General features: G+C 48.3%; 1 protein-coding gene across 1 annotated transcript; it reads left to right on the plus strand.

The window, feature by feature from the left end:
* ces3 (carboxylesterase 3) lies at window positions 1-24,315 on the plus strand. The gene is given in 15 exon segments (XM_034132878.1): window positions 1-227; window positions 2,956-3,094; window positions 13,580-13,680; window positions 13,837-13,927; window positions 13,929-13,991; window positions 14,150-14,191; window positions 14,611-14,814; window positions 17,655-17,756; window positions 18,292-18,432; window positions 18,517-18,597; window positions 19,440-19,586; window positions 19,825-19,978; window positions 20,155-20,227; window positions 21,842-21,900; window positions 24,206-24,315. Coding segments are annotated over 15 exon segments (1,734 nt in total).
* Window positions 24,316-24,328: the final 13 nt, after the last annotated feature.

Raw genomic sequence — 24,328 nt, forward strand, 5'->3', positions numbered from 1 at the left:
ATGGAGCACACATTTGTATCTTCAACAGGGAGCATTGACCCTGTGGTTTCTCTGAAAAATGGCCGAATCCGAGGAGAGTATGTTACGGTGAAAGGCACAGAGAGGAGGATGAAGCAATTCCTGGGAATCCCCTTTGCCCGGCCCCCAGTGGGGCCCCTCCGCTTGGCTGCTCCCCAGGATACAGAGCCCTGGGATGGGGAGAGAGACGGAACACAGCAGCCGAAGATGTAAGACCGTGTGACCGCTGAGTCATCAACAGCAGCACAGCATTGGACAGACAGTTTGTTCTCTAGATCAGTGGTTCCCAAACGGTGCGCCGCGGCACACTGGTGTGCCGTGAGGCAAGTCCGGGTGTGCCGTGGGATTTTGTGACAACCATACGTTATTATTGCAATATACAACTACACAAAAATAATTATTTTTTTATTTACTATATCAGTACTTTGTATGCACTCATTTCATAATACAGAGGCAAACTCTATACCTAAAAACAATTCTTTAAAAAAAAATCCTCACAGAACCCCATATTTCGCTGTTAACGCAGTTGCAGGTGGGAATTATAAGACCGTGACACATCGAAGGCTGAAGGACAACATTAAAACAGAGAAACACGCAAGAGGGAAAATGGAGCGCTTTCTTGTGCGGAGCAAACCACCAACCACCAGTGCAGAGACTGCCGACAACCCACCACCGAAAGAAAAGAGGAAAAAAACTGTCAGCAGACAGTATCATGAAAGTTACCTGTCTTATGATTCAGATTCAGATTCAGATTCAACTTTATTGTCATTACGTAGTACATGTACTAGTGACGAAATGTGAGTTTAGGCATCTGACCAGAAGTGCAAAATAGCAGTGCAGGAGTCTACATAGTAAGAATAATTGTACATGGAATTATTATAAATAGAATAATTAAAAATAGGCTATAAACAGATTAATCTATACAGTGTAAGCGGCATTGACAGTCAAATATAAACGGCATTGACAGTAAAATATATAAACAGGTGGGTGGTGGGTGGTGGGTATGGGCTAGAGTCTATCAGCGGGCAGAGTTCAACAGGGTAACAGCCCTGGGGAAGAAGCTGTCCCTGAACCTGCTGGTCTTGGACTGGAGGCTCCTGAGGCGCCTCCCCGAGGGTAGGAGGACGAACAGATAGTTTGCAGGATGAGAGGTGTCTTTGAAGATGTTGTGCACCCTCTGCAAACACCGTATCCCCTGGATGTCCTCGATGGCAGGGAGTGTGACACCGATGATGCGTTGGGCGATTTTCGTCACCCTCTGCAGTGCCTTCCTGTTGAGCATTGTGCAGTTCCCATACCAGGCTGTGATACAGCTGGTCAGGATGCTCTCAATGGTGCAGCGGTAAAAGTTCACCAGAATCTGAGGAGAGAGGTGATCTTTCTTTAGTCTCCTCAGGAAGAAGAGACGCTATGGCACTGCAGGCGAGCGGCAGATGTTCCCTACAAATAGACGAATCTACTGACATAAGTGGGGCTGCCCAACTTCTGGCAAACGTCAGATATGTTGATGCTGACTCTATCAAAGAGACGTTTTTCTTCTGCAAAGAAATGGAAAGCCATACTACGGGAGAAGATGGTGAATTACATCAAATCAAGGCCCCTGAAATCTCGCCTCTTCTCCCAGCTGTGCGCCGAGATGGGAGCCGACCACCAAAGCCTGATCCTCCACACAGAGGTACGTTGGCTGTCACGGGGGAAAGTCCTATCCCGTCTTTATGAGCTTCGGGAAGAGCTTTTGGAGTTTTCACGTGAACACGCTGTCCCACATAAAGACAAGCTCGCGGATGAGAGGTGGAGCGCCAGGCTGGCTTACCTCGCAGACATATTTGGGCATCTCAACGAGTTAAACGCCAAGCTTCAGGGCAGGAATTAAAACATTTTATCATCCACAGACAAGATTCGGGGGTTTATGGGCAAACTTATCCTGTGGCGCGAGGCTTTGGAACAGGGCTCCATGGACATGTTCCCGCTGGCATCAGCTGCGCCGCAGGCAGCTAGGGAGCATGCTGTATATGCCAAACACCTTCAGACCTTAAAAGAGAGATTTGACCGCTATTTTCCACGTGTGGCTGACATCGAGGACTATGACTGGATCTGAGACCCATTCTACCAGGAATTCCCAACAGAAAAGCTCACTATGAAAGAGAGAGGAGTGCGCAGAGCTCCGTGTGGACCGCACACTGAAACTCAAATTTAGTGAGCTCCCACTGGATCAGTTTTGGTTGGCTTCTGCATCGGAGTACCCAAGCATCTCCCACCACGCGATTGAGCAACTTCTTCTTTTTCCCACTACCTACCTGTGTGAGTTGGCGTTCTCTACTCTGGTTTACATGAACAACAGGAGGTCACGGCTCTCTGTTGAACAGGACTTGGGGGTGCCCCTCTCCTCAGTGCCACCAAGGATACAAAAAATCTGCGCGCCCCGACAGGCACATGTATCTCACTAATTTGTAAGTCGGCAAAATATTTACAATAGCACATGTTTCAATGCTGATTGCTGAAATGTTACATTTATAATTTGTAGTTCAGGCCCATGGACAGTGCAGCTTCCTTGCATTGACAGTTCTCTGTGCTGAATTTCTGCTGAGTCTTTGCCTCATTTTTTATTTTGTGACCCGTCTGGTTTAAATGAGTGTGTTGCTGCTTTGATGAAGCCTAATTTGATAAAGTTTCAAATTAATTTCTGAAATATTTCATTAATAAATATTTCATGAGTAATATAGTTGTCTTTGTCACATTTTATTTGGCATTAGTAAATAATTATGCACATTTACAGATATTTTACATGATACGAGTGATAACACGTGTTATAAGGGCTATTTTGCACAATAGGTGTGCCTTGAGATTTTTACTTGTCCTTTGGTGTGCCTTGGGCACAAAAAGTTTGGGAACCACTGCTCTAGATTACACAAACCTGTGTCTCTCTTTTTATTTGAGGTGTATCCAGGATCCAGAATTAGTAGTGCATGTTTCCAGGATCATGTCACTACAATACACACCAACAGAGATTTCAGAGGACTGTCAGTATCTGGACGTGTACACTCCAGCTGAGGCAACAAAATCTGACAAACTGCCGGTGGGTTAAACATGCTGTCATACTCTTCATCTATTGAAGAGTATGAAAGCACCTCATCTATTCGGAGAGGTTTTTTCAGCTTGAGAAGCTGGTTGGCTTGCTTTGATGAGGTTTCTGTTGACTGGTCAAATTAAGGCAACTACAGGCAACTTTCATTTGTTTTGTTTTTATGCACCACCGCCAGATAACCGCTCGCTACAATGGTGCTAACTCCACCACAAGGGCAACACACTCTCACTCCATAAACGTCCAGGAGCGACGCTTGGTCAGGGTCCCGAGGCGTGCAGTTGGGACGCTCCTAGGCTCCTTCAGCTTCATAAACAGACACAAATAGCTTTCAACTGATTGCAATGTATTCCCATCTGCGGCGGGATTTGACGCTCATGGAAGCACAGCATTCGTTTGTGTCGGCGGCTGTTAAAGGCAATGTGAGCGTCCATTCCCATTGGATAACGGAGAATTGTACACCCGGAAGTAAGTATTCCCCTTACTGTCGATTGATTTGACAGTGATATCTGTTAGGATTATGTTTTAAACAGGACCCAGGCGCAGGCAATGACTGAAGATGTTTAAATGGTTTATTGTTCGGAGACTCAGGCAGGTTTGGAGACTATGGAGGTCCCGAGTGGAGGTAGGCAGTTCAGGCTGGACTGAGAACAGGGCAGGCAGGTATGGTGAAGGAAGAAGCAGGCAGGTTGGCTGGAAGCTCTGGTGACCGATGGCTGAGGGATCGCACTGGAAGCACAAGGAGAAACTAATTACAAAAAGTACAGAATAACACGCAGACAGGATAACTGAATTGAGCAGCCAGGAGGATGCAATACCACTGGTGTAGAAAACAATCTGGCGGTGAGTTGCTGGGAGACTGGAGTAGATATGCTGTGTCCTGATTGGATTGATGAGGGACAGCTGAGTCGGTCGGCCAGGTGAGTGCAATCAGGCTGCTGCCTGCAAGGGAAACCACACCCCCTCCACACACACACACAGGGGAACAAACAGGGACACACAGGGACACAGTTTGGGCCGTGACAGTACACCCCCCTCAACGGGAGCCTCCAGGCGAACCACCAGGCTTGTCTGGGTGGTCTCTGTGAAAGTCCCGAATGAGAGAGGGACCTAGAATGAGCTTGCGGGACACCCAGCTCCTCTCCTCAGGACCATAACCCTCCCAATCGACCAGATACTGGTACCCACGGCCCCGGCGGCGAATGTCCAACAGCCGTCGGACCGTGTAGGCCGGGTGGTCATCAATAACAAGGGTGGGTGGAGGGGAGATGGCTGGAAAACACTGGTTTCAACTGGGACACATGAAAGGTAGGGTGAATTCTCATGGAGGGAGGCAGCTTGAGTCTTAACTGCAGATGGATTGATTATGCGCTCGATCACATAGGGACCAATGAAGCATGGTTTCAACTTCTTAGACTCAGCTTGTAAAGAAATATTTTTAGAAGAAAGCCAAACTTTCTGACCTGGTTGGAACTGGGGAGCTGCGGTCCGGTAGCGGTTTGCAATATGCCGATTGCGTTCAGCGGAGCGGAGAAGGGCAGAGCGGGCATCCTTCCAGATCCTCCGACAACGACAAGATGGGCTTGGACAGAGGGAACTGCGATCTCGTCCTCTTGGGCTGGGAACATAGGGGGTTGATATCCAAGAGAACATTCAAATGGGGACATACCGGTGGCAGCACTAGACAGTGAGTTATGAGCGTATTCAATCCAGGGCAGATGTAAGCTCCAGGAGGAGGGATTCCGGGAGGTGACACAGCGAAGTGCAGCTCCAAGGTCCTGATTGGCTCTTTCGGCCTGCCTGTTAGTCTGAGGATGATAGCCTGAGGAGAGACTGACAGATGCTCCAAGTGCTCGACAGAATGCTTTCCATACCTGAGATATGAACTGTGGCCCTCGGTCGGAAACAATGTCTGTTGGAATGCCATGAAGCCGGACCACATGATTGACTAGGAGGTCAGCAGTTCCAGAGGCTGTGGGGAGTTTAGGAAGAGGCACAAAATGAACCGCTTTGGAAAAGCGATCGACAATAGTGAGAATGGTTGAGTTACCCTGTGAAACCGGGAGGCCGGTAACAAAGTCTAGGCCGATGTGACTCCAGGGACGACTAGGGACTGGGAGAGGCTGGAGTAGACCGATAGGAGCCTGGTGTGAAGACTTGCTACGGGCGCAGACAGTGCAGGCCAGCACAAAGGCTCGAGAGTCCGCTTCCATGGAAGGCCACCAGAAGTGTCGTCTCAGGAGGGATAGGGTCCGATTCACACCCGGGTGGCAGGCAAAGCGGGAAGCATGGGCCCATAGGAGAACCTGTGAGCGGACAGAGTCAGGTACAAACAAACGGTTATCTGGACCATTTCCTGGATCTGGCTGGTCTCTCTGTGCATTCCTCACTGAGTTCTCAATCTCCCATGTCACAGCGCCCACCACTCTGGTAGCAGGGATTATGGTGTCAGGAACTATGGGGTCCTGATCCACTGCAAACTGCCGGGACAATGCGTCAGGTTTAAGGTTTCTAGAACCAGGTCGGTAGGTAAGGGTGAAGTTGAACCTGCCAAAAAACAATGCCCAGCGTGCCTGACGGGAGTTTAGTCGTTTGGCAGTTTGTATGTAGACCAGGTTCCTGTGGTCTGTCCACACAATGAATGGATGTTCAGAGCCTTCCAGCCAGTGCCTCCATTCTTCCAGCGCAAGCTTTACAGCAAGCAGCTCCCTGTTGCCAACATCATAGTTGCGCTCAGGGGTTGTCAGTCGTCGGGAAAAAAAAGCACAAGGGTGAAGCTTTTGATCGGAGACTGAGCGTTGTGATAGAACAGCCCCCACACCGGTGTTGGATGCATCAACCTCAACAATAAACTGCAGAGATGGGTCAGGATTCGTAAGAATAGGAGCCGAGGTGAAACGTCTCTTCAGCTCAGAGAAGGTAGCCTCAGCCTGAGTAGTCCACGAGAAGGGGATTGCTGGGGAGGTGAGTTGGTTGAGAGGACCGGCAACACGACTGTAATCTCTGATGAACCGGCGATAGAAATTTGCAAAGCCCAAAAAACGTTGGAGCTGCTTCCTGGTGGAAGGTTTGGGCCATTGTGCCACTGCTTGTACCTTCTCTGGGTCTGTTCTCACCTGACCTTGCTCAATGATGTAGCCCAGGAAGTCCACTGAATCCACGTGAAATTTGCATTTCTCTACTTTGACAAACAGCTTGTTCTCGAGGAGCCTTTGTAGAACCTGCTGCACATGTTGGGTGTGTTCCTCCATGGTCTGTGAGAATATCAGAATATCATCCAGATACACAAATACTGAAAGGTTCAGGAAGTCACGGAGGACATCGTTCACAAGAGCCTGGAAGACAGCTGGGGCATTGGTGAGTCCAAAGGGCATCACTAGATACTCGAAATGGCCTAGTGGGGTGTTGAACGCCGTCTTCCACTCGTCTCCTTGACGTATGCGGACCAGGTGGTAAGCATTCCTGAGGTCGAGTTTCGAGAAAATGGTGGCCTTCTGTAGGGGTTCAAAGGCTGAATTGATGAGGGGCAGTGGATACTTGTTCTTGATGGTGATGTTGTTAAGGCCCCGGTAGTCAATGCAGGGGCGCAGGGAGCGGTCTTTCTTGGATACAAAGAAGAAGCCTGCTCCGACAGGGGAAGAAGAGGGTCTTATGATGCCAGCAGCGAGTGAGTCTTTGATGTATGTCTCCATGGCCTCACGCTCAGTTCGGGACAAGTTAAACAGGCGACTGGATGGGAGAGATGCCCCAGGAAGAAGATCTATTGTGCAGTCGTAATGGCGATGAGGGAGCAGAAAAAGGGCTCGCTGCTTGCTGAAAACCTCTCCCAGGCTATGATAAACCAGAGGGACAGCGGACAAGTTGAGTGGCTCCTGCTGAACTGGGGGAATACCGACCTCTGCTGGGGGAATTGCAGACCGCAGGCATGAAGAGGAACTCCAACTCCTTACTTGATTCTCCGACCAGTCTATGTGGGGGTTATGCAGTCTTAACCATGGCTGGCCCAGAACTAGGGGTGTGTGAGGGGAGGACATGACGTGGAACTGAATCATTTCATGGTGATTACCGGACAGGACGAGATGTAGGGGTTCGGTGACATGGGTAACATGTGCCAGGAGCTTCCCATTCAGACCTCGAGCATTGAGAGGAGCTGTCAGAGGTTGAGTTGAGATGCCGGCTGAGGCAACCAGTTGGGCATCCAAAAAGCTCTCATCAGCCCCAGAGTCCACTAGGGCAGGCAGTGGCTTCAAGTGGCTTGCGGGTCTGGGGGGTTGGGGAAGAAACAGCCTTGCTCACCAGTATCCCCACCTTTACTGGCGAGCACCCTCTTTTGGGCGCTGGGGGCATGTGTCCACGAAATGACCGGAGTGAGCACAGTAGACACAAAGTTCTTCTCTTATTCTCCGGAGACGTTCTTGGGGAGTGAGTCGGGCTCTGCCTGGCTGCATCGGTTCCTCTGAAGACAGGAGAGGAGAAAAGACTTCAGATGGGGCACTGGGACTTGGGAAAGTTTCCGACCTGAATCTTGCGAGAGGAGACGAGACAGGGCGAGAGGGGAGTGACCCAGGAGATCGGCTGACTCTTTCCCTACGGCGCTCCCTAAGGCGGTTATCCAGTCTTATGGCTAGAGAGACCAACTCATCCAAGTTAGCTGATTTGTCCCTCACTGCTAACTCATCCTTAACAGAATCAGTTAGCCCTGTTTGAAAAACCCCTTGAAGCGCTGTGTCATTCCAACCCGCCTCTGCAGCTAAGGTCCTAAATTCCACTGAGTATTCGGCTACACTACGGGAGCCCTGTCGCAGTGAGAGGAGGCGTTTGGTAGCGTCCCTACCGCTGACGGGGTGGTGGAATACTTTCTTCATTTCCTCTGCAAACTCTGGATAAGAATTACAAAGGTTGGACTGACTCTCCCATACAGCTGATGCCCAGGCTAGGGCGCTACCTGTAAGTAAACCTATCATATAACAAATCTTAGCTCTGTCGTTAGCATAAGTAGACGGCTGCTGCTCAAACACAAGAGAACACTGCATTAAGAAATACTTGCATGTCCCTAAGGCACCTGCGTACCGCTCTGGAGTGGGAATATTAGGCTCACGTGAAGGGAGAGCGGGCTGGGCTGGAACCGGTGCTAACTCTTGTGGGGGAGCTGGATCCTCAGGAGCAGGCGGAGCAAGATGAGTTGAAACCAGGTTGAGGTGATGTCCCATCTGTGCTACGTTGGCGGCTAGTGATGCAAGGTTATCCATAACCTCTCTGAGCATCTGGTCATGCCGGCCCACGAGGACGCCTTGGTTGGAGAGAGCCTCACGAATTGGGTCCGAGCCTGCTGGGTCCATGGTGGCCAGATTGTTCCGTTAGGATTATGTTTTAAACAGGACCCAGGCGCAGGCAATGACTGAAGATGTTTAAATGGTTTATTGTTCGGAGACTCAGGCAGGTTTGGAGACTATCGAGGTCCGGAGTGGAGGTAGGCAGTTCAGGCTGGACTGAGAACAGGGCAGGCAGGTATGGTGAAGGAAGAAGCAGGCAGGTTGACTGGAAGCTCTGGTGACCGATGGCTGAGGGATCGCACTAGAAGCACAAGGAGAAACTAATTACAAAAAGTACAGAATAACACGCAGACAGGATAACTGAATTGAGCAGCCAGGAGGATGCAATACCACTGGTGTAGAAAACAATCTGGCGGTGAGTTGCTGGGAGACTGGAGTAGATATGCTGTGTCCTGATTGGATTGATGAGGGACAGCTGAGTCGGTCGGCCAGGTGAGTGCAATCAGGCTGCTGCCTGCAAGGGAAACCACACCCCCTCCACACACACACAGGGGAACAAACAGGGACACACAGGGACCAGGGCTCTCGGCTAACTTCTTTCACCATCCTCCCGGAACCGTCCCGAAATACAATCTAAGCCGTCCCGAAATTAATGTGGACCGTCCCGAATTTAAAATATTAGTTTTTCTACATTATCATTAGTTAAAATCATTCAAAGTGACCTTTAACATAAATAAAACATCATACAAATCATTAGATGATAATTCATCAACCTTTTTAATTGAGTAAATCAGTCAAACACATAAACAAAGGCCAAATATATTTAAAAAAAACACACAAGCGAGAAAGTTACTCTAATATTGAATCCAATCAAGTTCTATCCAATTATCAAAAACATCCAACACTCTGTCCTGAAGACAGAAGACAGAACCCAGAGTAACCACTAACCAGGATGACAGTCTGTAACACAGTCAGGAGACCTTTACAAACTGCCCCGCCCCCTCGCACACAGACGGGGAGAGCTCTCTCGTCTGGATTGGAAAGATCGAAAATAAGATCGAAAATACATCATAGACGCATTTTGTAGACTTATTGCATATTAGAAACGGAGTTGGCGAAACTAAAACTGCGATATAATGTTCATGTAGCAATAATACATGACATATATGTTTTAAATGTCTCCACTACCGATAAAAAGTCAGATAACGTCGGAGCTTAACGCTACCACTGTCTTTAATAATTCCGGCCCGGGGCCCGTTTAATACCGGGGCTCGGTACCCATCCCTACATGGGGAGAGACGCAGCATATTGCTAAGGACTAAATACGATGGAGAGTTCTCATCTCAGCCTTATTACCCATAGGGGATGAAGAGGAGTTAGTAAATAAAGAGGCCGGCGCTCCAGGGTTAGGTTCTGCTGTGCGTTTTCGTGATGTAACGTAAACAATTGCAGAATTCCTCCACGGGATGCCATTGTCATTGTACATCACTCAACGCGAAATACACACACTCAGTACATAGCTAGACCCAATAATTTGCGGGCCAGGAGTTTGCGGGCACAGCTGTGTGTGTGTGTGTGTGTGTGTGTGTGTGTGTGTGTGTATTTCGCGGTTTGCTAAATGTTTTGTGCGTGTGTGTTTATGTTGACAAGGAGGTTTAATAACTGTGTGCTACACAAAACGTGCAGTCAGTTTCATTTTCATCGCCGTTCGTACTGTAGTAGAGTTATCAGGGTATTTTTATTTTAACTCTCGTCCCAAATTCGTCCCAAGATTATTTTTTATCCTCCCCGACCCTATTTTTTTCGGCCCCGGGACGACGGGACGTCCTTAAGCTCGAGCCCTGACAGGGACACAGTTTGGGCCGTGACAATATCTCCACTACTCATCAACTCAAAAACACCAGATTATCCTTGTTAATTAAACGACATTGATAGGTTTTAGTGTACAATGCTTTTGTCACGTTTTCCCCTTCAATTCTGAGAAACAAGTCGTTTTCTATGAGTTTTGGATGGCCGAAGACATTACATTACCCACAATCCTCTGTAGCAACCATAGACTGTATGGCCCAATCCCAAACCACTCCCTCGACCCTACCCCTCCGTGGCGGAGTGAACTCCGTCTGTAGCCACACTCGCAGCTCAACGAGGCTCCCTCCTGTCAGATGGAGGGAGTAAATACAGCGGCAAGCTTTGGGACAAACTCCCCTCTCTCCGGCAGAAACAGGAAATGCCGTAACTGTATGTAACAACGGTTTCAAATCAGCATCTCTTAGACAAAAAATGTAAATTAAGAACTCAAATAAAACTCCAAACATCTTTCATTGTGTTACTTTTTTGTAAAGATCTTTTAGTTTTAAACCTGATGTTTATAAGCTTCTTAGTTTTTGCAACAGTCTGTAAATATACACAACTTTATAATAAAATGCACACATTTACCTTTTTCTAGACTAAACACAGGTATGATCCTAAGTTAAAAAAATATGAGGTTATCATGAGGTTGTTAACATCGCAATTTATCAGTGGATGTTTGCTGGAACTACTTGACGGACACACACAGCGTTGAGACCGGTCAGGTAGAGACCGGTCTCAAGTCAGCACCGATGCAGACTCGCTGTTTGAGGGCTTGATAGCCCACTCCCCCTCCACACCTCTCCACACTCGTTGGTTTGGAACAGCACTTAGGCCTAGGCTCCACGGGAACAAAAACGGCAAAACGCATCGGAGTAACGCAAACGCAACCGCAAAAAACCTTCCGCCCACACGCAATATACACCGGATTGTGTCAAGCTCCACGAGACGGCTCCGTTTACATCCAACCGCTGGAAAAGCTGCAGTACATATGCCGAGCCTGTACGTGGCGCTGTAACTTCCTCCACAAAAGCAGCAACTTCCTCCACAAAAGCAGTGAAGAAGAATGGTTGTCATGGCTGCACTTCTGTTTATTCTCCGCGGTGGGGGCCGAGGGATCCGGGCAGAGTTTTTCGCCGGTCAACGTGTGTTAAAGTTTAAATCTTCCGGACAAAATTATAAAAGTGCCGGTCAAAGGTCTTCTTTGTTATTTATTGAGCTTTAAAACAAATGAATAACGACGATATAATGATATATGATAATAAAATACACAGAGCCTGTCTCTTTTTCCTCTCTTCTGACAGCGTCAGTGTCTGTCTCATGCAGCAGCTGATCCAGTAATGATGACTCGACAGTAAAAATAAACCTATTTATAACTAGTTTAGGTAGTTTGAGAGGTAATTAAAATAGCTAAGGGTGATGATCTGACTTGAAGTGTGTGTTTTCCTCCCGCTGCATCACAGCGGGAGGAGCTGCGTGTCTCTGTCCTGTCAGATTAGACTTCACTCGCGTTTATGTCCATATCGAGATAAAGATAAATAATCTGAATTCAGTGTGCAGTGTACTTTTGCGGGGGTGAGCAGCAGAGGCGGGGAGAGGCGGGGCTATTGCGTCGTCATTATCAGAAACGGATGACCGTATAGGCTACCACACGGAGCCGTTGGACCCCCCAGAGTGCTCCGTTCCCAGATCTATCCACCTTTGGACCCGTTGTCGTTTGCAGGGTCTGTTTCTACGTTTCCGTTACGGCGTCGTCGAGTTTAAAGGGCTATACGCATGAGAAATATGCGGATTCAACCCGTTTTTGTTCCCGTGGAGCCTAGGCCTTAATGTGGCGGACCCTCCGCGCGAACGTTTGTGTCGGAGGCTGTTAAAGGCAATGTGAGTGTTCATTCCCATTGGATAACGGAGAATTGTACACCCGGAAGTAAGTATTCCCCTTACTGTCGATTGATTTGACAGTGATATCTCCACTCATCAACTCAAAAACACCAGATTACTGTATCCTTGTTAATTAAACGACGGTTTTAGTGTGTATACAATGCTTTTGTCACGTTTTCCCCTTCAATTCTGAGAAACAAGTCGTTTTCTATGAGTTTTGGATGGCCGAAGACATTACATTACCCACAATCCTCTGTAGCAACCATAGACTGTATAAAAAAATTTAATAATACATTATTCCGAGTGTGCTTGCTTTTCTCTTCAAAAACACCAGTTTATCCTTGTTAATTAAACGACATTGATAGGTTTTTAGTGTGTGTACAATGCTTTTGTCATGTTTTCCCCTTCAATTCTGAGAAACAAGTCGTTTTCTATGAGTTTTGGATGGCCGAAGACATTACATTACCCACAATCCTCTGTAGCAACCATAGACTGTATAAAACAATTAAATAATACATTATTCCGAGTGTGCTTGCTTTTCTCTTTGAAAGTCATCACATAACGGCATTGTAATACATGTTTCGGCTGCATTAAATATTACATATCTGCCGTAGTTAACTCTATGTATAGAGCCCTGATGACAAGACTTCTAGACAAACAGGAACTGCCGCCAAAACTGAAAACTTGACGTGGATCTTAAATATATAAGCAATTAAACAACATCTTACATTTCTTTTCACACAATACGTCTCCTTGCAGTATCAACACTAATTCGGCTGACTTTTATATTTGATCCAATTGGTAGATAGGCTGTTGTTGACAAGGGAGGCATCACAATTACAATGAGGCAGTGGCGGTTCTAGACTAATTTTACTGGGGGGGCCAGGCTGGGGCCAGTTATTTCATGAAAGGGGCAGAATAAAAACGGGTTAAAAAGACAAAGACAGTATAGAGTAATTGTGTAAAATAAACATAAAATACAGTAATTGGTATTTGTTTCTGTAAAGGTATTTGTTTTAGTAAATTTAAGTTACAGTCCTTTGTTTCAGTAGTTTTTTTCATTTAGAGTATTTGTTTTAGTAACTTTAAGTGACAATTTAATTCAAACACATAAACAGTATTTGCTATTATAAGGTAATGAACAGTTTAATCTCCACTGTACATCCGGGTCTCTGATTTATTTTAGATCCAATAAATCGTAATATTGTAACCTGTTTTTTTGGAAGGGGGCCACAGGGGGGTCCCTGGTCAGTGTTACGGGGGCACTCGCGCCTGTTGCCCCCCCCCCCCTAGAACCGCCAACTTAATCACATAGAGCTTGGAGTGGTTTATTGATATACACCTTCAGGGACTCAAAGCAGTACCGTTTTGTAAACAGAAATATGTATCTTAGTGTAACCTTTTGATTGCAATGCTTTACAATGAGGTGCTCTTTGTGGATGGAGAGGTGTGACAGCAGCTCCGGTCTTGTGGTCAGGTGATGGTGTGGATCCATGGAGAAGGTGCTCCATTAGCTGCTTATGAAAACATAGTGATGGTTGTTATTCAGTATCGCCTTGGCATTCTGGGATTCTTCAGGTAAGAGATTGTGTTATTCATTGCATTTCTAACTGGATTCAAATAAAGATAAATACTGCAAATACCAACAGTATCACCGTGTTTTCCAGACTTTTCTTAGCTAAATGATTCTCTAAAGATCCTAGGCGAGTGTCTTGATTTTTTGGTTTTAAACAGCACTGGAGACCACCATGCTCAGGGCAATTGGGGTTTCTTGGACCAGCTAGCGGCCCTAAGATGGGTGCAAGAAAATATCGAGGTCTTTGGTTTGCGATCCAAAAACTGTCACAGTCACTGGAGAATCTGCAGGAGGCGTCAGTGCAGCTATACTGGTAACGAAAATGTCTCACACGAAACAGAAAGAAAGAAAACCAACCAAATGTTATTTACATATATTTTTAACATGACCCAAATGTGTGAACCTCTGTCTGTATTTGTGAATGCATTTTGAATCTATGTTAACAACATATTTATCAACCTTAATATTCAGACTCTGTCTCCACAAGCAAAAGGACTGTTATATCTCTCACAGGCTCCGCCCTCTACTGGACTCTATGGGTACTACCTTATCCTGCGTGCATTCTCCCACTGAGACTTCTATAGACGTAGCCGGCCTAGGGCGGGCCTACCTGAATGCGTGCGCATCACACCGTATAAAAGGAGGCCTCGCCTCCTGACTATCATCCTTTTTCTCTTCAGCAGCGGAAGTGATTCCACGAGCTTCGAGACGATTGAGAAAGAGAGAGTAAAGTGAGAGTATGGAGTCAGTGCTTGACCTTAGGACCTGCCCGAAATGCCCGTATCTAATTGCCCTTCTGCTTCACGTCCTTGGGGCCTGACTACGCGGTGTGTAATATGGGCCCGACGCCGATATGCCCAGACTGCCAGATGATCCCGTGGCTCACACGAGAGCATCGTGGGCAGCACTTCCTGGCGAGGGCTACCCCGCAGGAGGAGTCGGAGGATCTGGAGCTCGACGTCGTGGACGTGGGCGATTCGGGGAGCGAGGAGACGTCGTTCCGGTTCTCCCTTCCATGGGACCAGGCGGGTTCGGTTCCGATGGAGGACGAGGAGGACGCCTCGCTGACCGGAGGTCCAACTCTCAGGTCTGCGCGGATGGATTTCCCGGCGGTGAGGACTCTGGCGGCGGAGCGTGTAGGCTTACCGCTCCCGTGTCCACGGAGGGGCTCTTTGGGTCGATCTCCTCGGTCACCCAGCGCTTCAGCCGCCTAGAGGAGATTTTGGGGGTCTCCACTGGGACGGGTGACCTCCTACATCACAGTGTTCACGGACACGTCCAGAACAGGATGGGGAGGGACCTGCCTGAAGAGGGCTATAGGTGGGCGCTGGGCTCTGACAGAGTCTCGACACAGCAACCTCCTAGAGCTACGGGCAGTAGTGTTAGTCCTCCGGCATTTCATGCCCCTAATTCAGGGGAGACATGTAATGGTCAGGAGCGACAACAGCACCACAGTGGCTTATATCAACAGGCAGGGCGGAGTCCGCTCTGCCTCCTTGTTGACCACAGCGGAGGAGCTGTGGTTATGGGCCTCAGAGGTGGTGTTTTCTCTGAGAGCCCTCCATGTCCCGGGACTGGAGAACAGAGGGGCCGACCTCATGTCGAGGGGCGGCCCCCTGCCAGGCGAGTGGGTACTTCACCCGGAGGTGGTGAAGCAGATCTGGGCCCAGTTCGGGAGAGCAGAAGTGGACCTGTTCGCCAGCCGGTGCAACAGCCACTGTGCCCTGTGGTTCTCCATGGCCCTGAGCGACGACCCGCCCTTGGGGGTGGACGCGTTTGCACACGAGCCATGGCCAAGGAAGCTGCTATACGCCTTTCCACCGCTGCGTCTCATTCTCCCTTTCCTGGGGAGAGTGAGGCGAGAACGTCTGTCAGTCGTCCTAGTGGCTCCGGACCGCGTTGGGGCGCCATGGTACTCAGAGATGACACAGATGAAGGTGGGCCAGCCCTGGGTGCTTCCCCAGTTCTGGGGGGCGATGTCTCAAGAGGCAGGTGCAATCGGGGCGTTACCCACGCTCGGCCAACCTCTCCAGGCTTGGCTCCTGAGAGGGACAGGCTGAGACAGGGTGGATTGTCTGATAGTGTTATTCAGTCTATCCAGGCAGCTAGAGCAGGATTCACCACAGCCTGTTACAGGCCAAAGTGGCTGGGATTCCAGCGATGGTGTGAGGAGCAGAGAATAGAGCCCCTATCTTGTGAGCTAGGCTCTATTTTGTCCTTCTTACAGTTATTGGTGGACAGAGGGCTTGCTCATTCCACAGTGAAGGTGTATGCAGCAGCCATCTCGTCCTGTCATGAGGGATTTGGTGGCAGGTCAGCCTTTAGTCAACCACTGATGTCACGGTTTTTACAGGGGGTCAGGAGGCTGCGCCCTGTAGTGCACGTCTCCACCCCGCAGTGGGACCTGCCCCTAGTGCTCGAGGCTCTGGCCTCGGGACCATTTGAGCCTCTGGAGCTCTCCCCTCTGAAAGCATTGTCGTGGAAAACAGCTTTGCTTCTTGCCTTAACGTCAGCCAAAAGAGTGTCCGAGTTAACCACTCTGTCGGTGCACCCGAGTTGTTTACTGATTTGGGGTGACGTGAGCGGTGCGACACTTAGACCGAACCCCTCCTTTGTGCCTAAAAACCTAAGGAGTGCGTTCAGGTCGAGGGCTATTCAGTTAGGGGGTTTTAGTCTCCCCCCCATGGTGGGGCCAGGGAGGCTAAACTGCACCTCCTCTGCCCGGTGCGTGCGCTAGCATGTTATGTGGAGCTCACGGCTGCCCTTAGACGCACCGAACAGCTGTTCGTGTGCTTCGGGGGCGGGGTGATCGGGAAAGCTCTGTCCAAGAAACGCCTGGCAGGCTGGCTCTGCGAGTGCATTGCACATGACTACGGACAGGCGGGGAGAGCCTGCCCCACGGGGATTTGTGCGCACTCCACACGGGCTGTAGCTGTGTCAACAGCTTTATTCAACGGTGTGAGTGTGGAGGATATAGCACAGCGGCGTCTTGGTCGACGCCAGGCCCCTTCATAAGGTTTTTATCTCTTGGACATGTCTGGCTCTTTCTCCTCGTCTGTGCTTGCTGGGGCAACACAGGATTTGTATGGGGGGGGGGGTTGTGGGTCAGTTGGCATCTGACCCCCTCCCCGGACGTGATGCACCTTCGCCTTTCCTGGGCCCTCTGAGGGTCCCGGGATAGGAAAGGGGCGCGCTGGCCCGTTACGGGGCGGAGGGGCTGCCCCCCCACATTTTAGTCCTCTCACACTCTTCACGGGGTCAGTGCTTGAGTGTGAGGCATGGGCGCTGGCGCTCTCCCTGTTATCCTTCGGGATTCAGGAAGGCAGGTGCGTAGTAAGCCCATACGGGGTCGAGGGGGCTCTCCCCATCCGTCTATGGGCGGGGGGGGGGGGGGGTGGTCCCCTGGCACTGTTTTTTGAGCACACTTTCTGCGAGGTAGGCGCAGCAGGGTGTGCTCTGTCAGCCGCAGCCCAGAATGTGGGGCAGCAGTTGCTGACCAGAAAAGCCGGTCAGGGGCAGTAGGGTGGAATGGTGTTGGACGACAGTGCGCGTATACATCAGGGCTCCACCCACTGTACCCATAGAGTCCAGTAGAGGGCGGAGCCTGTGAGAGATATAACGTTGGGTTACGTATTGTAACCCTTGTTATAATAGCACAGGCGGAGCCCTCTACTCAGGGCACTGTCTGTCCTATTCCGCTCGCTGAAGAGAGGTATAGGATGATAGTCAGGAGGCGAGGCCTCCTTTTATACGGTGTGATGCGCGCGCATTCAGGTAGGCCCGCCCTAGGCCGGCTACGTCTATAGAAGTGTCAGTGGGAGAATGCACGCAGGATAAGGTAGTACCCATAGAGTCCAGTAGAGGGCTCCGCCTGTGCTAATATAACAAGGGTTACAATACGTAACCCAACGTTTCAGAGGGGGGGTGCTGAGGGGGCTGCAGCACCCCCATCTGCAAGGCTCCACTAGCTCCACAGATTGTTGCCAACCTAACTGGATGTTACCGCAGCAGCACAGAGGAAATGGTCCAATGTACGAGGGAGAAAAGTAGAGATGAACTAGTCGAAGCAACTAAAAAGGTTCATTTGAAATGAACTTTTGCACGCAGATGTCTTTGATGTCTTCAGCTCTAATTTTTGTTGATTTTGTGCTTAATCCTGTCCTGCTTATTTTATTTCCAGTATCCCTCTGTATCAATCTGTTATCAAAGTTTTAATGAAGAAAAGTTAAGCCAGAACTAGCAGGACACTTTCTAATTTTACAAAGTTTCTGTGTGTTTGTTCCTGAATGGTAGAATAATAGAAGAAGAAATAGACTAAAACTACATATTTCAAATTATGGGTTATAGGATCAAAATCTATATCTAAATATCCTAATTATGAATTATGTATGAAATATATGGTGCTCTTATATGACACAACTACAGAGGGGGAATAACTCACAAAAAAATACATTCTAATTTTTATAAGGTTCAGTGTCAAAACTTCACGTGTTAGGGATACCTTGGCCACAGGGGGGCAGCCTGTGAGCACTGTTGGCTGCTTGAAAGTGAAACACTGAAAACACTGAAGGATGGTTTACCTTCATCCAGCTGGAGTTAAATGTTGTGTTTAGATGAAGGTGTACCTGGGAGCGGCGGTGGATGGCGTGTTTCTGACAGACACAGCAGAAGAGCTCCTCAAGAGGAAAGAGGTGTTGTAGGTTCCAGTGATGATGGGAATAACAAACCATGAGTTTGGATGGATCCTGCCTCAGGTCACTCACTTCACATCACACATAATGTTGTTCACCCAGCCTCTTTAACAATGCTCCTTGAGCGTTGTCTCATGCTGATCACAGAGCTTCGCACCCCCAGGCTGGGAGAGCGGCATGAACAGAGAGTCAGTCCTGTCAGTGGCCAACATCTTCAACCCTGCAGGGGTGAGCTCCGTTATTTTACGTTTTGAATTTTTTGCCCCTTAAAAATATTCAGTCAAAACAATATGGTACTATCACTAACAACAATTTAATGACATATTTATTCTGTAAATGATCTCTTATGAGGAAAGCCAGGCAGGTAGCAAGCAAACATATATACAAACAAGTCCTTCAAACACACAGACCAAAGCATGGGCTTATGGCAGGGCCCAGTGCATCGCTTCATTTCAGTTTCTAATATTGCAAAGTAAGTAAGTAGTAGAGTATTTCATGCAAGTGATATAACATAAACTGATGGAATAAGATTAAAGATCCCTTCAAGACATGGTCTTAAACATTCAAGGGTTTTATTATCATGTGCACAGCAGCTACAATGTAGTTATGGAAATGAGAATCTTAGGCCCGAGCTCTTCCAACAATGCAACATATTATATATAGGACATAAGACAACAAAATAACAATAATAATAATAAAAAAGATACAAAAAATTCAAATAGTGCAAATGAACAGAGTACGATACATTTGAATAAAATCAAATAGTGCAGGTGAAAGAAACAGAAAGTAAGGTTAAATAGTGTACAGTGAAATACAATGAACTACTGTTTGATCCAGTTATAACTATTAAGATAATAACGTTTTTTGAATATTTAGGCAAAATATAAAAATCTATACAATAAGCATTTTATGGTATTATCATCATATTGAAAAGAAGGTCAGCTCAAGGGATTTTGTGAACTCCCAAAGGTTTCATTCAACGTCCTAACCTTCAAGGTTGTCTTGGTCTGTCAAACACATAGATGATATGATCATCACACCAGTCACAATTCAACCCTCCCCTGTCCCAGGCCTCTGCTGCCAACAGCCTCATCGCTGACCAATACCTGAAGGATGCTGGAACACCAGAGGAGATAAGAGACGCCTTCACTGAGATGATTGGCGACATGCTGATGGCGCTGCCCGTCGTCACGGTGGCAGGATACTGTACCTCTCAGGTGACATGTTGAAGAAAACTGATTGAAGCAGTGTGTATAGGGGGACATTCTGTCAGTGTTGATGCTCCTTTCATCTCATTTTAAACTGCTTTAAGGAAAGCAACTCCTCACAGTTAATGCAAACACTCTGTGGTTAGTATGATAATAACCTGCAAATATATATGAGATTATGCTGTTGATCTTTGCCCTTCCTCCCAGCCAAAGCACACACCTCTGGCCTTTTGTCTCCTTGGTGTAGTTAGATGCGGGTGTTCCAGTTTACATGTATGAGTTTGCATACCGTGCTGAGATACACAAAAACAACCGTCCTTCCTTTGTGAAGGCAGATCATGCAGATGATGTCGGCTTTGTGTTTGGTGGATGTTTCTGGAATGGACATTTAAAAATCATAGGTATGTTACCCAGTACATCTTTGTAGAGTAGATGGTCTCTCTTGCTCCTTTCTACTCTCATTACAAACATGTGAGGATTATGCAATGTAAAGCACGACCTCTTCATCCCGAACTTCTGGGATATCATGGATAACAGTCTCTGATTTGTGATTGAACTATTCCTGTCCCATCTTCAGGAAACATTACCAAGGAGGATGAGACACTTTGTAGAACCATGATGGCACGTTGGTGCAAGTTTGCTCGCACTGGGTGAGTATTTCCTTAAAACAACAATAAAGCTGCACTTATCATTATTTTTATATGAACTAAAAAAAGGGAGTTAGCAATGATAACGGAAGTTACCAAGGACAGTAACAGGAAAAAGAGGTGATATTTTGGCTAGAGTAGATTACCTAAAAGGTTCATAAAAGCTGACGACTTAAACAGATTCAGACAGTATTCATTGACCAAAACGAGACTAAAATAGTCATGCTGTTCTTTGACTAAAATCCAGTTTTTTTAAATAGACTTTAAAAACAGGATGAAGCTGACTAAATATGATTAAAAAAAGAAGGTCATTTGACACGGACAGTTAATGACAAGAAAAAATAGATCCTTCTGGGAATGATTATTGTCTTATAATGACTTAAGCTTAGTGGTTTAGTTTTAATGCCATAACTTTAATGTTTCATTCACTCTCTCTTAGCACTCCAAGTGAACGCTTATGTTGCTATGTGTCTGCTGGTTATGAAAATGGGAAACTTTGTTGCGACTTTATCCAAAGATCTGTCATTTACCACAGAGAAGAACAGCAGAACAGTGGCTGAATAGCATTGGATTTAGCAGTCCATTTATTAACAGACTACAATTAAGGTGAAATAGTCAAAAACAGTTTGTTCCCGTTCCACACACACCTGATTCTCACCAATTAAACTAAAGGGTACCTATATATGCACTTCCTAAATGTACCCCCCCCCCCTATTTCTTTTTAACATTTAAAAATGTTTATGGCCGCAGCAACATTATTTTAAAGTTATAATTCATTTGATATGTCGGTGTTATGTATCTGTTTGTTCTGCAACAGAACATGAACAGAAAGCAGCTTTTAAATGAAGTCTTATTAAAGTGTCAGACTGGCCAGACAAGGTTCTTCATTAAAAGTCATTCTTACTAGAATATTATCGTCCTTCTGTGATAGAGCAGAGCAAGGAACAATATTCAGCAGAATGTGAATATATCTACTGTCAGGGAATAATTTCGCCCTACATGTTTACCTTTTGCCCTCTGACGCAGCTGACCAACCTTGAGCAGCCGTTATCTCCCATAGAAGGGGCTGCCCTAGCAAGTTGTTGTTGTTACCAGTTTGTGACCGGGCAACTCTCTGTCAGAGATAGTTATTGTTGTGGGACACCTGGAACACATCCTTCTCGGGGTGTAATGACCCCGAGCCATAAGCGACAACAAATATGGTTCAGTGTCCTCAGCTGTTTAGTCTATCTATTGAAGAATGTTGATTATTACACTCTGAACTAGTTAAAACCTCGAGCTACAGGAGGGTTCTTCGGAATTGATTGTGGCATCTCAATCGTGTGGTCAACTCGTGGCCCGTGACATGTCTTGTGAATTCTCCGGCCGAAGCTCCAAATAAACCGTCAGTGTTTGCCATCAAAGCTCCAGCTCTCCTCGTGTGACTCCAATTGCTTCAGAAGTTTCCCCCACATCTACAAATACATTATAGACAACTGGATTGTTGTAAAATCACATGTTCACTGAAATTGATGCATGACGAATTGATGAAATTCCAGAATAATTACATTGTAAAAAGAGTTGATGAAAATCATCAGATTATTGTCCAAATGTAGCTGTATGTATGTATCCCTTCAGCTCTCCAAACGGCCCCGGCCTCGTCTCCTGGCCTCAGTATGACCGGCAGCTGCAGCAGTACACTGCTCGTCTGGTCTTCAACCTTCCTAAATTCTCCCACACCACACCGCTCCTCCGCTCCCTTCACTGGCTTCCAGTAACTCCTAGAATCCACTTCAAGACACTGGCACTAGCGTACCATGCTGTGAATGGTTCTGGCCCTTCCTACATCCAGGACATACACCCCAGCACGTGCACTCCGCTCTGCATCAGCCAAACGGCTCGCTGCACCCGCACTGCGAGGGGGGACCCAAGTTTCCATCAGCAAAAACACGTCGGTTTGCTATCCTGGCTCCAAAATGGTGGAATGAGCTCCCCATTGATGACATCAGGACAGCAGAAAGCTTACACATCTTCCGGCGCAGACTGAAAACTCATCTCTTTCGACTCCACTTCGAGCAATACAATTACTAACAAAGCACTTGTAGTGATCACTGATTAACGGGGTTACATAATTCAATCCAGGAACTACAGGTTGGGGGTATTGTTTCCGCACGGACATATATGTTGACGGTACCTCCGGGGTACCTACTGTGTGTGTGTCCCTTTCACTTTCTCTTCTCTTCTCGGGCTGCGACCCGACAGCATGTGCATTTCTGCTGCTCATTAAAGTACAGATTTGCACCTTCGATGCACCGCCTCCGACTCCCTTCTCTCGGCACTACATTGGTGACCCTGACATAAGTCTCGCGAAGGTTCCGAGACTGAATCGAACACAGCAAAAGACATACTGTTTTTCTCGAAATGCCGGAGATTTTTGGAGACGTCCGTGGCTGCCACGTGCGCGCAGACTGTGGCTCGGTGCGCCCTCCGGTATGGACGCGGGCGACGCTCGCCATTTCCACGGCTTTTCGGCTCTGGGGGACTGCAGGCCTTCCATGGAGCCGATACACAACCGTGCCGGGTTTATTTGGGACATGCGGCTGCATGTCCGGCCAGCGACTAACGGCCGCCGAGAACAGCTAGCCACGACTGCTAACGGCTAGCAGCTACCAACGGCTAACGACGGCTAGCCACGACAACTAGCAGCTATCGCCATCCGACTGTTTTTTTGTGGTGCCGGAGAGGAGGTTCGATCATGTCTGGTCGGCCTCGTGTGGATCCTCGCGCCATTTCGCCCACCTGTTTTTGTTCGTGGACAGGACGACCCTTTAAGTTTTTTTTCTGGTGCCTGAGAGGAGGTTCGACCATGTCTGGTCGGCCTCGTGTGGACCCTCTCGCTTTTTCACCACCTCGACGGCGGCTTCGGACGTCACACACGCCTTCTTCGGCCCGTGGGTGGCGCGCTTCTGGACCCCGTCTCGCCTCGACTCTACGGTTTCGGACGTCGCCCATGCCTTCATCGGCCCGTGGGTGGCGCGCTTCGGGACCCTGTCTGGCCTCTTCCTTCGCCTCGGCAGCAGCTTCGACCATCGCCCGCGCCTTCTTCGGCCCGTGGGTGGCGCGCTCCCGGACCCTGCCTGGCCTCTCCTCTAACCGCGGCTCACGGTTCGCCTCGACGGCGGCTTCGGACGGCGCCCCGTCTGGCCTCTCCCCTGTCCACGGCTCCTTCCTCCCGAGGACTTCGTGCCCGCCGCCGCTGTGCCTTCGCCTGCGGCCGGGCAGCGCTCCTCCCTGCTGGGGACCACCGGGAGGTTCACGCCTGTCCCCACGTCGCAACACGGCGACCCTGCTTTCTGCGGCCCCCTGACGACGGCCCGTTCCGGCCCGCCCCCCACCCTCCGGTGGGGATGCCCTCGCCCTCGTTGGGGCCCCTACCCTCTCCTGCGGCCCCCTTCCGACGGCCCGTTCCATGGCCCGGCCCTCGCCGGCGGCCCCGCCCTCCTCGGCCCCTGTGGTGCTTCCTCCCGGACGCGAGGATTGTGTCCATGGTTGAATTCTGGGGGGGCTTGTGTAGTGATCACTAATTAACGGGGTTACATAATTCAATCCAGGAACTACAGGTTGGGGGTATTGTTTCCGCACGGACATATATGTTGACGGTACCTCCGGGGTACCTACTGTGTGTGTGTCCCTTTCACTTTCTCTTCTCTTCTCGGGCTGCGACCCGACAGCATGTGCATTTCTGCTGCTCATTAAAGTACAGATTTGCACCTTCGATGCACCGCCTCCGACTCCCTTCTCTCGGCACTACACACTTATATATTAACAAAGGACTGGCTTATCTAAAGCCAGTTGAGTAGCACTTGAAATGTTTTGGCTCTATGAAACCTGATGGACTTATATGATTCTGTTTTCTTCTAGTTTGTATCTTCTTGGTCGAATGCACTTATTGTAAGTCGCTTTGGATAAAAGCGTCAGCTAAATGCAATGTAATGTAATGTAACATGGAGCTGGGGCTGATGCAGACACTCAAACAGAACCTGAAGAAGGAAAGAGTCCACTTCGCCTCTGTGGTCCTGACACAGCAGCTGGAGCAGTCCGCTGGGGACTGACCTCTGCATGCCC

This window comes from Trematomus bernacchii, unplaced genomic scaffold (assembly GCF_902827165.1).
Source record: "Trematomus bernacchii unplaced genomic scaffold, fTreBer1.1, whole genome shotgun sequence".
Taxonomy (NCBI): domain Eukaryota; kingdom Metazoa; phylum Chordata; class Actinopteri; order Perciformes; family Nototheniidae; genus Trematomus; species Trematomus bernacchii.